This window comes from Dasypus novemcinctus, chromosome 4, assembly GCF_030445035.2.
Source record: "Dasypus novemcinctus isolate mDasNov1 chromosome 4, mDasNov1.1.hap2, whole genome shotgun sequence".
NCBI classification, from domain to species: domain Eukaryota; kingdom Metazoa; phylum Chordata; class Mammalia; order Cingulata; family Dasypodidae; genus Dasypus; species Dasypus novemcinctus.
In genome coordinates, this window is record NC_080676.1 from 51256187 (window position 1) to 51272823 (window position 16637).

The window sequence follows — 16637 nt, forward strand, 5'->3', positions numbered from 1 at the left end:
TAGTTAGTGTGTCTTTTATCTAAATCGCAACAATATAAGTAATTGTTCTGAAGCAAGATTAACAAAATGACCATCATAAATGCTAAAGGTCTACTGTACTCTCATAGATTCAACAGATTTAACAGAAAGAAAATGCAAAACCTTCCACACTATTTAACTATGGCTACAAGTTTTTCTATGGCCCTCCAGCTCCTTTACTGTCTAAAGGAAGCATGTATATGTGTTTTCTCCAAACAATACTGACATTTCAGATTATCGGATTCTTAATAATCATTTAATGTTTGTTTCCTTTCTTAATTCTTTCTCATTATGAAATCCTTACCTATAAAAGGTGCAATTAATGAAATGAGCACAAATGCCTAGAATTATTTTACTATGTGGAGGAACTCAGATACATTTGACTGAACAAAAAATCCCCTTGCTGTATGTCCTGCCTTGTTGAATGGTGCAATGGAAGGACAGATCTGACTTACTGTGTGCAAATGCAAAAGTTACAGATTGCATTAAACAGTCTACTGCTGAGAGGAGTAAACATTACTAAAGAGACAGAACCTTCTTCATACTTCCTGGTAAGGGCACTCAAAAGAAGAACTCCTCATTGAAGACCTCTCAAGTTACTTAGCTCTACAGGAAACTGACCCAAACAAACAAAAAACCAAACAACAAATGATAGTTCTAGAGGCCAAAGACTCAGTCCTGTCAGGAGTCAAATACTCCCTATGTCTGAGTGGTCACTGCACCTTCTGCATTCTGCAACCAGAAGTGCCGTGTCCTCTGCAAAGATACCTTGTTCAGGAACTTTGGGCTCTTCCTAGCCCACCTCTGTGGGCTCTCAATCACTGAATGAAATATGCTTCCTTTATTATCAATTCTTCGCTTCAATGATAAGAATATTGACAATAAAGCTCCTGCGTTTCTTCTCAAAAAAAAGAAAAAGAAAAAGAAAAAAAAGAAAAAGAAAATCCCCAATGGCTCTATCTAAGGAAGAAGGAGCCACATTGAGGCCAACAGCAAACATCTACGTCCAGGCTGTGCACAATATGAAATTGCCTTTGAACTAATGGTCCCCAGATGTTTTAAGTTCAGGGACTACTAGCACAGGAAAAGAATATTTTATACATGAGCTATCTCACAGGCTCTTGCTTTTAGCCATGGAAAAGAACCATTAATCAATGGTTTTAGTGGGAAGGTGAATATAAAACATTTTTGAAAAGTCCAGACTTAAAACTATAGCTTGCAGGCAGAATTACCAAGCGCAAACCAATATAGAATAACCATCCTTTTCAGCATAAACTATATGTTTCTTTAAATTAACATGATTTCTGAGCTAGGGAGCATAAGTTTTAAGTCCCCTGACTTAAGATATAAAGGTCCATTTTAAGAAGATAAATTTTAATCCTGATCCTATAACCAAATACTGCAATGTGCTAAACCCCTTTGAATTTTTACAATTGTGAAGAGTTTATAGAAAGGGAAGGGCAGATATGTTGCTGAAAATTGTGGAGAAGAATGCTGAAAATGAAAATCAAAAAACAAAAAACCAGGGAAAAAAACTAGCTATGAGTTCTGGAAGAAGTACATATTAACTCAGAACGTTAGCTAGAGTGATTGTTTTAAAAGATCTATCTCTTCCTTGGAATATCTGGAAGATCCTTTGGAAAATCCCACAAAAAAATTCTGAATAGAGGCCAGAAGCAGAAAGGATGCTACTGTTCACTTGCTGAGAAAAGGACAGCCAGCTCCTTTAATTCTTGGCATCACTGGAACAGTCTAAGAGGATTCTCAGAGAGGTGGGAAGGAAAGAGATAGATGCAAATGGTAATGAAGGAGAAAAGGCAACATGGGATAAAGGAAAAAAATATAGGAACTTTAATAATGCTAACTTTCTATAATCTTGAGAATGATGAAAACAAACTTAGCTGGGAATCATCCACAGAAAATGAAAGGGGAAAGTTTTATTAACACTGAAATCAAAGTGTTTGATAAGTGAAAGTATTTGAGTTATCCCAGAAAGATGTTCTGTGCCTACCTACCTGAATCCATAAATAGAATCAAAGAATTATAAAATCCCTACAAACAAATGGAATAAACATAAAAGTAATCTAGGCTAATGGTTCCTAAAAGGCATCTGGCAATGAAATTTTCATCATTTCACAGCAAAATGAGAAAATCAAGACACTGCCCCCCCGCCCCACTCCATATATTTCTTCTATCCCTAACAGAGGGCTTCATTGTTCAGGATTTAGGATATGCCTATTATTGTGCTAAGGATTTCCATCTATTACCTCACTTATATAGGTAGCATTATTACACTTCTACTATATATGTAAGGAAAATGAAGGAGAGTGGTTAAGTAACATTTTTACCCAAGTTATGCTGCTGGATAAACGGAAATGCTGGAAACTGAATCTTTTGGTCTGACTACTGCAGGGCAGCCTTAATGTGACATTTGGGGATAGGGACTACTGTTGCTCTTACTAGTTAGTGAAATCCAAAATAAATGAACAAATGGAAAAACCTGCCATTAGTCTGAAGCTAAGAGAAATAATGTTAGTGACCCCATCTACTAATGTAGTGATACTCACATTCCAATCTAGAGATGTTACATCCTTGTTGCTTGGAACATCTTGCCCTCCTTCTCGTATGCAATGTCTAAGTACTAACTGTGTGGAGCCACTAGTGCTATTTTCACTAAGATTCCATATTCTTGCTGTTGAATCTCCAGACCTATAAAGTATGCAATATATTTTAAATCTTTATGATATTCTTGAGAATCACAAGAGTCAAACCAACATACTTATAATCTATTATTAATAAGGAAACTACAAACTATGGACTATCAGGAATTTCCATTTCCAGTATTTTTCCCATTCTTCACTTTGGGACCCCCAAGCACTCCTCCAGTAGGTTTAATTAAAACTTATCAAAATTATTTCATGAAGAAATAAAGATTTTCAGAGGCAATTTAACCACAAACAAAACCGTGAAAATATAAATAAATGTAAATAATAGATATTTTAAGTGTATATAATCTACAAAGACATGAAAAACCACCATTTTAGTTTCACTTTGAGAAACATACCCCGATGCCAGGAGATCACTAACAGGGTTCCAGGCACAGATAAAAACTTCAGATTCATGGCCCCGTAACACCACTGCTTTATTAGGAGGGATTTCAACATCACCGTCCACTTCCATCATATCAGTGTGATTATCTGCATCACAAGAAAGATGTAGAACATTCCATTTAGATGGCATTACAACGTCTTGGGGCAGGAGTGGGGGGGCGGGGGCGGGGGTCAGATTTTAAGCCAAATATTTTACTTGCTAATATATAATGTAACATTTTTAAAAATAAAAGCCTATCTATAGTTAAATATGAATGACCAGGGAGTGGAGGTGGCTCAGGTTGATGGCGCACCTCCCTCCCACAAGGGAAGCCCCAGATTCAGTTCCTGGTGCCTCCTACAGAGGACAAGTGGACAGTGAGAGCAAACAACGGGGTAGGGGGGCAATAACTCTAAAAAAATATATGATTGATCATATGCGTTCTAAAAGAAATATGTACATGAGTGTGTATTTAGAGGTAGGACTCAAGGGGATGGGGGGATGGGGGGATGGGGAGATGGGGGAACAGGGGTAGTGGTAGAAAGGACTATAAATGGTCAGATCCAAACATGGCTAAAATGATAAAATGGTATGAATTAAATATAACCCGTGCCAATACTATTCTGAATTTCTACCAGTAGGGGTTGCTGATATCATTCATAACATTAGAGTTGCTTGTATATTTCAATATCAGCACTTATCTGTTAATAACAACTACTACAAACTTTATTTGGAAATCAAAATGCAGATGCAAAAATTCATTTAGAGTGGAAAAATGGTTTCCAAGGATTTTAAAAAGAAAGAAAGTCAATGAAAGTAAACTTGGCTTTGGCGCTTCAGGAAAAAAAAATCTGAAATGCATAATTCAAATTAGAGGAAATCATTAGGGAATGAATTTATCTGATACAATTGCAGCTTAGAAGGTGGCATAGTATCAAAATATTTTCTCTGAAAAGGAATTCTGAAAAATTCTCAGCTTACTTGCTATGGTATGTGCTCCATTTTCCTCCCCATTTGCTGTGTTTTCTCCATTTTTTGCAGATCCTTGTTGGTTTGTTGCAGCTGCGGCAGCTGCAGCAGCTGCTGCCTGTTGCTGCGCAAGTTTATCTCTATAAGCTTGTTGTCTTGTTTGTACTACATCAGGCATTACGGCATCTATTAGTGACAAGGATTCTATTGGTCGACCATCAAACAAGGTACCATCCTGGATTTTAAAAATTTTGAAAAAAGAAAAATCAAAGATAACACCTGGGGTTATTTGCATTCATACAAATCAATAGCAGAAATTTCACTAAAAAAACACATTTAAATAATTTTCTGAACTCAGTAATAAGAGGGAAAAAAGGAAACTGCAAAAGATGACTACAAATAGCTGTTTAAATGTTCCTTTTCTCCTAGTTCATATTTTTGTCAAATACTGCAGAGATATAGCTGAAAAAGTCATGGCTGAAATTGAAAGGGATAATAAAATGTAGGCTCAGATGATAAAAAGGTTCTAATGGTAAGATTCTAAAATTGCAATGACCAAAACAGAACAGTCCTTATGAGGTTTAGTGCTACATTATAGTAAAAACTTTTTTAGGCCTAAAGACTTTTAGAACAGCTTTGTTGTACACAAAAGTTTGTGATCTGTCTAAAATATTAAAGAAGAAATAGACTTCTGATATGATGCCAGCCAATCATCTCAATTTACTAATGCTGAAATGCAAGCAAATCAAGGATTAAAACCTTGTTTAAGGTCACAGCTAGTCAGTGGCAACTGGGATCTCTTAATCCAGTGCTATTCAAAGTATGATCCAGAACAACTTGTTAGAAATGCAGATTTGAACCTATAGAAGCAGAATGTCTCATGTGGGTTCAGGAATCTGCCTGCTCTCTGGGTAATTCCCATGCATAAACTGCTAACTTTTGAAAAGCACCACTATAATTCACAGGCAGTACTCCTTAATTTTACAGAGTTGCTTTAATTTTCAAAAGCTCTGCCCACTGGTATTAGGAAGTTCATGATTAATAAAAAGTTCTCCAGTGAATACAAGAAGAGACAGACATAGAGCAAGTCAGAAATAGAAATGGCACAAATTAGCTAGGAGCATGCATCTGTGAAGCCTGGTAATGTGACACTTAAACTGGGGAACATACACGACTGCCAATCTACAGTGGTGTGATGCGGCGCATTAAGTTACAAAAACACAGCATGTCTTTCTGAATTATCAATTGTAATGGAATGTTTGTAGAGCAGGAGAAGGTATTTTAAACCATAAGAAGCTGAAAATATTATTAAAAACAAAACAGATAAATTGTGGAGTAGTATGTAAAATTTACCAAAAAAATTTCAGATAAAATGAGACTTCATCTCTGGCCACTGGCAGAATTTGTTTATCTCCCTCTGTAATAAAGCATACTTTGGGAGGGCAAGTGCTAAAAACAATAAGGACACATTAATTTAGTATTGGAGGATTTTTCACTCATTGAGATAATGAAACACAAAAATGAGATCCATCTTAGTATGCTATATAATAATCAAATTGACATAGAAATTGCGAATGCTTCAATTTAAAAATGCTGAGGAAAGGGGAAACACAGTAACACCTGAAATCAAAATAAGGTAAAATGCTATTATCTATCTATTCATGGACTTTAGGCAAAAGCATCAAGAGTTGGCTTCAATTATAAACTGGCTTCCAAAACTGCAGTATATACAAATAACCAGAGATTTTTCAAATTGCTCATCAAATACAGTCTCAGCATTCTACACCAGAATGCTGTTGTGTTTTAATGTAAATTGTCTCATTGTTTACTTATGAAAACATATAAAGGGAAATAAGCTACAGATAATGGTCCTTAAAATTGGGAGCCAACAGTCAACATGCCTTGCCTGTGTGACCTGACTGTTGCACTAGGAGTAATACCCTCATTTAGTTATTAATCCAGGGAAACTGAAGTAAGGGGAAAACAACCAAGATATGTGGGAAGCGAATTTAGCTCAATGGATAGAGGGTCTGCCTACCACATGAGAGGTCCAGAGTTCAAACCCAGGGCCTCCTGACCTGTGTGATGAGCTGGCCCATGCACAGCGCTGATGCGCGCAAGGAGGGCTGTGCCATGCAAGGGTGTCCCCCACATAGGGGAGTCCCACGTGCAAGGTGTGCACCCCATAAGGAGAGCCTCCCAGCACAAAAAAAATGCAGCCTGCCCAGGGTGGCACCACACTTGGAGAGCTGACGCAGCAAGATGACGCAACAAAAAGAGATGCAGATTCCTGGTGCTGTTGACAAGAAAGCAAGTTGACAAAGAAGCACACACAGCAAATGGACATAAAGAGTAGACAATGGGGGGGGGGGGGGGAGGAGGCAGCGGCAGTGTGGGCAGGGGAGAGAAAAAAAATAAATCTTAAAAAAAAAAGATGTGAGTTAAGGACATATTTAAGAGAAAGAATTAGTATTTGAAATGTTTTTCTTACCTCATTAATACTAACTTCTGCTTCTACATACTGTAGACCTTTCTGGATGATAGAAATCAATGCAGCAGGTGGGACAAGGGCACCATTTATATTAGACTGACTGATATGGCTTTCTATACCAAAGGTAAATGCTGAATGAGAAAATCCTAAAAGCGAAAGAAAAGGTAGGAGAATTAATTCTTCTAGTGACACCATGCTACATCGCACAAATAAAAGACCTCTATAGTTTTCAAAAATCACATTCAACACCCTTGATATCCCAGAGATACACAGACCAAGTATGTTCTTTAAAAAAGAAATATCAAAATCCCAACATGTTTACCTTTAGATATTTTCCTTTTCTTTTATTATTTAAAGTATTCTTTAAAACTTTTAGTCCATACTTGATTATAAAACTTCAAATTTTATAAAATTAGAATTATAACTTTCCTCACTGAAAAACATCAAACTTTAAGGTTGGAAAATCCTTTAGAAATCAGACTCAACTGCTTCACTCAAGGTAACTGAGGTCAAGATAAATCAAGAAATATTAATATTTTGTAGTATATTTAAGTTTCTAAATAAAAATTGTCAACAACTTATGTTTCAATATTTTACAGTTCATCTTCAAACTACCTAGGAAATACAAGGTAAACTAAAACTAAGGAATCAGCAATTATTGCATTTTAATCTGAAACACATAAAAACCAGGATACTCACATAACAAAAACTTTTTCATTTAAATATAATCTGTATGAGACTTTTAACAAATGACATCTCCCAATTAAAATAAGAAGAGGGCTTGAGAGTTTATGTTGGCCTTGTTTTTTGAAAGTCAAATTCAAAAGTTAAATTCTTGTTAACTGACAGACCCAAAGGTCATTATTCTCTTTACCAAAATAATCCATCTCAGTTTATCATTAAATAGTAATTACTATTAAAATATTTTTAAACAACTCATTAAATTATACATGTAATGCAGAGTATTAAACTTTCAAAGCAAATGAACATTTTGGGGCTGGTTAAAGTGATTTAATCTACACAATAACTCTGCTGTCTAGCCCATGTGGCCTAGTTTTAGTGCTGAGAACATGTCATTTTTTGCAGTTTTGCATTTTTGTGCTTCCGCCCTTATGCTCCTTGTGGCACTTGTGAATACTGTATAATAAAATATTGTAGGCTCACAAATAGCATGTGACTAGGAAATATTTTTAACTGGTCAACCAACATCAATAATATTCAAGTTGATTTTCCCACAGCCCTTTCCACCCCCGATCTTAGGATACATGATCACGATCATGCCATGCTTACAACTGCCCATATAAAGATTGGCAAGAGATTAAGTTATCTTTAAAACCTTTCTTTTAACAACTCATGATTTTGCTCACAAGCAAGATCGTAACTGAATACATTATAAACCATTTTCAGTTTAATCTGAACTCAAAGAGATAGCCAAGAAAGACACCAATGAAAAATTCAGGCAAAAGGATACCTTTGTGCAGGTACATATCCGGTATCAATAAATTCTAGATCATGAGGATGGCACACTCAGAGTGAGGATTGGGGAGGATGGGGAGAAAGGATAAGAAATATGGCAGTGAAAGCTATAAGCGATGAGAAGGGAGAATTCTGTTTTCAATTACAACCCTCCCCCTGGTGCTCAACCATAAATAGGGAAAAAGGCCAAACAGCGAAGTAACTTAGAAATTTAAGAAGCCTTGAAGATAGAAGATATCATTTATGGAGGGACTACCATATTGTACACACTATACATACACATATAATTATTTTATAGCTTGAATTAAACCAGTCAATAAGTAAGGTCATATGATCTCAGATTCACTCAGATCATATGACTTTAACCACTTCACTCCACTCTACCTACTGAAGAATTAAAACACAGTAAGATAAAGTCAACAGAGTGAGTTCCTATTTACTAATACAACGTAAAAGACTGTCATTCTCCTCCTCTTTTCAATTCAGGGTCTTGGAACGTGGTTTGGGTAGTGTATGAAACATTAAATATCTTATTAGCCTTATTTAGTGCCAAGGTTTTAGAAGCATTTTGATGTACAGAAAGCTCGCACATTGTGGCAAAGTCCATCAGTAATTTTAAATAGTCAAAAACACTACATTTTTAACCAGGAGGTCTGTGAGCTTGAATTGGAAAAAAAAAATCAACTTACTATCTTTATTTTCTCTAACCTCTAACTGATATCTAGCATTTCCTTCACTTATGAGTGTATGCAATTAATAAATTACAGCAGCATTCACTTCACCTGACTGGCAAAGGGGTCGATGGAACAAAAACGAGTAAGAATCCCTGATTTAGACCCTTTTTAATTTCTTGATAGAGATGAAGCATTGCAGGTGGAATCATGTCAATTTTAGGATGGAATACTGCCATCTATCCTGAATTTGTTCTGTCGGTCAGCAGAGAAGCTATTAAGGGTCTAGCACTCTCATGCATTTCAAGTTACTGCAGATACATTTAGAATGATCTCAAACAGCAACAAAACTACCCTGAAGTAGTGGTTAGCCTTTTTCTGGTACTTTTCACTAATGTTTACCCTAGATAAATTTTGTTTCACACTTAAATGCTCTGTATTAAAAGGAAAAATGTTGAATTTATCTACAATATTTTATATCTAGTCACAGCATTACATGGTAGCTTAAAATCATTGCATTCAAAACTACACTTTTCTTATCCTCCCTAAAACTTTATGAAAATTTTCTCATTTCACTTTTTTTACACCTGAAAGACATCCCTCTGTCCACCCTTCCCTCAGCCACTAGCATTCCACCATTCATCAGAGCCTACCATGTAAACCCTCTGGACTCTGTCACAATCACCTTCCTGCCAGGACATGAATTCAGTCTCCATTATCCTTTCCCTAGTCTATTATTGTCATTAAGTTTCTGTCCTTTCTTTCTCGTTCAGTATCTTTGCTACATTGCCGCAAGAATAGTATTTCTAAAACAAAAACTAATCATATCATTTCTTACTTGGCACTTTCAATGGCTCCTTTGGCCTTCATAATAAAGGCCTAACTCCTATGAATAGCACACAGTGATGCCTGTGATCGGATTCTCTCTTTTCCCCAATTCCACATTCCCCACTCTGCTTTCTATTGCACATTAAGTTGAAGTAATAGCAAATTACATGTAACTCCTTGAATATGCTGTACTCTACCATGCCTCTGGGACTTTGTATGCATATGTTCAACTCCTTTCTTCTTTGCTCTTTCCCCCTATCTGAATGGTAGTGAAATCCTTCCTTTCACTGTTCCCAGATTTAATCAGTCTCTCCTTTGCTAATCCTGCAATCTGTATATTCATCTATTATGGCACTTATCACACTGGTTATCACCGTGTGTGTGTGTGTGTGTGTGTGTTTGTGTGTGTGTACGACTATTAGTATGGGCTGCGTGAGGAAAGGATTTATGTCTTAACAATCTTTTAATTCTGGGGAACTAGCAAGTCACCTGACTTAAAAGAAGCTCAAAACATGTTTATTAAATTAGAATACAACTCTACTATAATGTATGTTGACACGGCAGAAAATATGACTCTAAGAAAAGTATATGACCTAAGTCTTCTTGAAAAGTGATCTAAAATTTCGACCAGTTTTGTGGCAGTAAATGTTTTTCATTATCTGTACAGGGATATGCAGGAAATACTTTCCAAGAACAGCTTCTGATTTACAAAATAGAAGGCAATAGGGATCACCTAAATCTGTGGAAATGTTTCAATTTGGCATGATTACCTAAAATAGCATCATTTCTTTCCAGAGTAAAACAAATCTGATACGAATAGTACCACTGTAATTAAGATTTGGGAGATAAAAAAGAGACTACAACAAGGAATGAGGCTAGAAACCACAAAGTTCGGTATACAGAAATTCACTGACAGAGATGAACAGTGGTGGGGGTGATTACACATTGGATCAAAGACCACTCCAACTGTAAGAAGTGAAATCACAAAACAACCATTTTCTACATACTGCTTCTTTTAGGGAGTTGCCTTCCCTTGGGATGATGAGAATGGTATTCTCAAAGGCGAGTTTGCCCTCTAGGGCCTGTCAACTATACTTTGCAGAGCACAGGAATAAAAAAGCAAGCCCAACAATACCTCAAAAAACTGAATATAGAACTGCCTTATGATTCAGCAATTCTTTTACTAGGAAGAACATGAACTAGCAAGAACATGAATTGACATTTGCATACTCATGTTCATAGCAGCATTATTCACAATTACTAAAATATGGAATCAGCATGTCCATCAACCGATAAATGGATAAACAAAATGTGATATATATTCATCCAATGGAATACTAAACAGCTTTTAAGAAGAAATGAAATCGGGATGCATGCAATAACATAGATGCACCTAGAGGATACTTTGTTGAGGGAAATAGGGCAGCCACAAAAGGACAAATGTATGGTCTCATTAATATGAACTAAAAACGATAAGATAAATAAACTCACAGAGGTAAACTTGTTCTAGAATAGGGGTTCTTAACCAAGAATCCACAGACCCCCCAAGGGGTCCATGGAAAGATTTCAGGGGGTCCATGAGCTGGAAGTGAAAAAAATCAACTCAAATACACCTTGCCTTGTCAAATACTACATCACAGTTTAATGTTCATATTCAAGATAAACAGTCTACATATTGACATGTCCTTAAAAATAAAAATTTAATTTTCCTATATTTTTGATGTATGGATTACTATTCATGTGTTAAGAAGCACATATGTATGGTATTATGTCATATTTTTTATTTTAGTAACTATATTTCAATATATACAACTGATTTCCTTTGTAATTTTATGCATTTAAAAGCATTCTTATGGAAAAGAATTGGTACGCTTATAATTTTATTTATTAAATAATATACAGTACAGTGTGGGCTTAGTATGATTTTTATTTTGATGTAGTGTGTTCTCAGTGCAAAGGCTAACTGCCTGGAAAAACGTTCGTAAGGAAGGCAGAGATGGTTTTATGATGCCATGGGAAAACTCAAGTTTCTAAATGTTTGTCGAAAATGACAGTTTGAATAGATTACCTCTTAGGTTATCAGGTATTGAAATTATGGGAAAGTTCTAAGATGTAATTTTGAATAATCCTAAAATTTAATTTAAAGACATGGCAATGTTGAGTTTCATAAAACTATCTGCCACTACATTCTAAGAAGAGGTCTGTAGTTTTCACTTGACTGGCATAGGGGTCCATGGAACAAAAAAGGTTAAGAACCCCTGCTTGAGAGCATAGGTTGCTAGGAAATAGAATGTGAGTTGAGAATGGAACTGATATAGGTTTTGTTTGTTTTATTTATTTTTTTATTTTCTTTTTTTCAAAGATACATAGATCACACAAAATGTTACATTGAAAAATATAAGGGAAACGGACTTTGGCCCAGTGGTTAGGGCGTCCGTCTACCATATGGGAGGTCCGCGGTTCAAACCCCGGGCCTCCTTGACCCGTGTGGAGCTGGCCATGCGCAGCGCTGATGCGCGCAAGGAGTGCCGTGCCATGCAGGGGTGTCCCCCGTGTGGGGGAGCCCCACGCGCAAGGAGTGCGCCCGTGAGGAGAGCCGCCCAGCGCGAAAAGAAAGAGCAGCCTGCCCAGGAATGGCGCCACCCACACTTCCCGTGCCACTGACGACAACAGAATCTGACAAAGAAACAAGACGCAGCAAATGGACACCAAGAACAGACAAACGGGGGGGGGGGGGGGGGGGGGGGGAATTAAATAAATAAATAAATCTTTTAAAAAAAAAAAAGAAAGAAAAATATAAGAGGCTCCCGTATACCCCACTTCCCACCCCCCCCCCCACTCCTCCCACATCAACAACGTCTTTCATCATTGTGGCACATTTATTGCATTTGATGAATACATTTTGGAGCGTTGCTACACTGCATGGATTATAATTTACACTGTAGTTTACATTCTCCCCCAGCCCAAGGGAGCTGAAGTTTAATGTATGTAGTATTAATAAGGTCAACTATAAAAAGTGTGGAAATGAATAGAGAGTAACACGTTATAGTGAGTATAACATTGCTATTTATAAATGTGATTGTGGCTGAAAGGGGTAGTCTAGACATAAATGTCAATTGAAAGGAATGAAGAGCATAATCTAGGGAATGTATAACAGTGATTTCGGTGGTGGATGAAATTGTGGTTAATAGTATAAATCTAAGGATGTTCTTTTACAATGATACACAGGAAAATTCCAACTAATGTAACTTACAGACAATAGTGCTACTGTAATATTTTGCAGCAATGGCAAAAAGATAATATTCTAATACTTCAATAGGCAGCATAAGGAGGTATAGAATTTTTCCTTTTGGAGTAATGAAAATGTTCTAAAATTCACTGAGGTAATGACAGCACAACTCTGCAATGAAAATGGGAGCCACTGAATGTACACTCTGGGCTGTACAAAGAATGGAACAGTATAACACAAGGAATCCAGGGTGGAAGATGGACTATAATTAACAGAACAACTATGAGAATATTTTCTCCTAAATGATAACAAATATATAATACTAACATAGGGTGAGTTGGGGGGTGAGTTGGGGGGAAATACACCAAATATAAGATATGGCTTACAGTTAGGAGTAGTATTTTGACAATGCTCTTACACAGTCTGTAACAAATGTTTCACAACAATGCAAGGTGTTAATGATGCAGTGATGTATGTGAGCCCTGTACGATGATATGCATGTTTATTTTGTAAATTCAGAAATTTTACTGTATTTGTTTATGTACAGTAATGTTCATCTATGAATGATATAGTTCAATAAAAGTTTATTTTTTAAAAAAACAATAAAAGCAGGCCCTTAAAAAAGGCCTTGAACTCCAGGATTAATGTACAGGGAATCCAATTACGAAAATATGATGAAAAAAGGCAAAGCTTTTACTGCAGCACAGTACTGGAAGAAAAATATGATTTATCTAAGGTTCTATTCATTATTAGGTCAGAAAAGCTTAGAAAATTATATCCCTGTTCCCACTGACACACACACTTGTGCCCCCAAATCTATGTCCAACCCCAGATACTAAGACCAGATTTTAGAAAAGGTAAAAAGGAGGAGGGGAAAAGTGCTTTCAGGTATCCTGGCTGTTAAAGAATTAGGCCCAGAACTACGTGTAAAAGGGGGAGGAAATTACAAAATCCAAATGCAACTGTTGACATTTTTGTCTATTTCCTTTCTTCCTTTGCATAGTTTCTTTTTTTCCAGTGCAATATAATACTTTGGCTATATAATTTTGTGCTCTATTTTTGTCATTAAAAAATATAACTACATGGGTAGCAGGTGTAGCTCAGCAGTTGAGAGTCTGTTTCCCATGTATGAGGTTCCAGTTTCAATCCTTAGTACCTCCAAAACACACACACACAATATGAACAATATATGAATTTTATCTTCTGAAATAATTTGAATAGTATATTATTCAGCCAGTAAATAGTTCATCCATTCATCCCACAGTTGGACACTTGGACTTTTCCAGTGTTCACTTTAAGAAATTTACATCGAATACCTATCTGTATAGGATTTTACAATATATAATTTTTTTTTCCTCCCTGGCATAAATTTCCTCAAAAGATGAAGGGGACATGAGCATTTTAAAGGAAGTTTTCATGATTGCTCTGATAGTTTGAAATTATTTTATGAATCCCAAAAAGAGAAAGATTATGTTTGTAGATTAATCTATTCTGGATATGATACCCTTTGATTACATTGGATTCAGTTGAGGGGCCCTTGATTAAATTACCTGTTAAGGTTTGGACTTTGATTCTACCACAGGCATAACTCAGGTTGAATCCCCCTGCCCCCTTGGTGGGATGACATAAACAGACACTCATTCAAGAAGGCACACAGGAAGAGGAGAGAACTTTGTCATTTTGATCCTGCCATATGACAGAAAGAAGACTCAAACAGCTACAGCTCAGGGGAGAGATGAGCCTTTTACCTGATAGCTTACAGTTGATCTTGAGAAGACAGCCAAGACTGATATAGAAAGCCCAGAAAAAAACAAGCCCTAAGGCAGAAAACAGAGAAAGCCCTGAGAGCAAGCCACATGCGGGTTTGCAGATGAGAGAGAGAAAGCCCAGAGAGGAAGGCTAAACCCTCAGAGAGCTCGCTTCAACACATAGCAACTATCTTGGGTGAAAAAGCAACCTTGAGTTTGACTCTTTAGGGTCTTGTAACTCTAAGTTTTTACCCCAAATAAATACCTTTGTAAAAGCCAACAGATTTCTTGTACTTTGCATTGGTGCCCCTTTGGCAACTAACACAATTTCCAAACTGTTTTCAAACAAGTGGTGCAAATTTACATTTCTACCAGCAATTTACATGTTTCCTTATACTGTTGCTACGCTATTCTTTAAATTTAAAAAAGATTACTATTAAAATTGAACAAAGTTCTACGTTTGGGAACCATTAACGGGTCATTGTCCTTTAAATAAATGGGTCAATAAGAATGTATGGTGGTAATTTCCTTTATCAGAAAAAAAAAAAAACGGTCATTCAGCTTACTGAAGAACAAAAAGGAGAAAAACTAATTTGGAAGTATAAAAGTATTACCAGCATTTTATGAAAACTGCTGTTAATGTGAATTTCATTACATATTTTATTTCATTATAAACCTATCTATACCTATTTGCACTTCTGCAGCTGCTCATCTACTCATTAAAAGATTGAACGCAGCAGACATTCCAGATGATCCTAACCTCATCCTTACTGCAGGACTTCATGGCTAGAAGCATATTACAAAAAGCCAGTTTAACTTGCCTCTGTCCAGTCTGTTAAAATTGGTTTTGGGAGAAAGCAAGCTAGGAAGGAATATTTATCTAGTCCAGTTAACTTTCAGAGTCAAGAAAAACTGTTTTGTCATTTAGTCACTACCATTTTATTATAGGTATGTATTAGCCATTACAGGGGCTGATACAAAACTGCTAAAATGGAAAAAAAAGAACTAGCTAAGTCTGGTTATAGGTCAAAATATTATGTTATACATGAACATTCAGGTTGATTTTTGCCTACTCTGATTAGGTTTTCTTAAAAAAAAAGAAGTGTGGTTTTTACATGTAATCTTATAAACAAACAGAACTTTGAAGTAAGCATAATCTCACAAAAAGGAGTGTGGTGCCAGGGCCATGTCCAGATACACTGAAATGGCTAGAAAACAGTGCGGAGTGGAGGTGGCAGAGTGTGTGCACAGGGAAGACAAGACGATCTTTCATCATGCGAACACTGTCAGCCCACACATATCATCACTTTCTTATACATGGGATCCTGTATGCAAGATAAACTATTTTAAAAACAAGATGATTTTCCAAACTAACAGTATTCGGAATCACAATATAGAAAATAACTTCTCTTAGTAATAAGAACATATTGATTTTGCAATTTCCAGTTTGCAATTTCTGAGACACAATTACTTCATAGTTCCCCCAAAAAAGTCAAGTCATAAATAGTGATGTTACGGAGCTCTTAAATATGTAATAAATGACAGCTAAATCTAGAATCAAGAATTATTTCCCGGAATACACACTGTAAGCCACATAATATTAAATTTCATATACAGAGCAACAAGGAAAATAGATGCAAGAATGTTTACAAATAATTTTCAGCAACAATTTCTTCAAAACTGTGAATAACTACAGTCGTAGGTGATGCAAAAGTGAAGGAAAAGAGGAAAAAAAGAAAAGGTCCAAAACCAGCTCAGCGCTTCTCAAATTAACACTGCATCAGGTTCTAGTAAACTCAATTTAATATGTACCACTAAGTACTTATCTGCATATGGTTGGTATATATGAGTTATTAGGGCAATCAAATTACTTAATGCCCTTGGGCAAACACTAATTAAAGGCATCATACTGAATAAAGTCAATAGTTACTTACAGTACAGCATGTCGAATACACTCAATTTTCAAGTCATCTCAAAAGAGAAAAAAATAACTAATTTTATTCCCTAGGAAATAATTGTTAAATACAAAAATCTAGTTCATAAGCATGCAGAATGGTGAAGAGTAAAGTAATATTGCTTAGGGTGAACTTCCTAGTGATAAAATTGAGGAAAAGTTA

The 16637-nt window shown here is 36.1% G+C and overlaps 1 protein-coding gene across 13 annotated transcripts in view; it reads right to left on the bottom strand.

The window, feature by feature from the left end:
• Nucleotides 1–16637, bottom strand: part of TBL1XR1 (TBL1X/Y related 1) — a 161609-nt gene that overhangs the window by 29637 nt on the left and 115335 nt on the right. For 9 of the 13 annotated variants that reach the window (XM_058295360.2, XM_071214621.1, XM_058295359.2 and 6 more), the window contains 4 exons: nt 6569–6714; nt 4090–4312; nt 3083–3215; nt 2586–2727 (listed from right to left, as the gene is read on the bottom strand). In XM_058295360.2, coding sequence (XP_058151343.1) covers nt 2586–2727; nt 3083–3215; nt 4090–4255 — 441 coding nt within the window. In that variant the 5' untranslated portion in view covers nt 4256–4312; nt 6569–6714. Of the gene's footprint in view, nt 1–2585; nt 2728–3082; nt 3216–4089; nt 4313–6568; nt 6715–16454; nt 16492–16637 lie in introns of all 13 variants that reach the window. The other 4 variants (XM_071214626.1, XM_071214627.1, XM_071214628.1 and 1 more) reach the window with 1 other exon arrangement.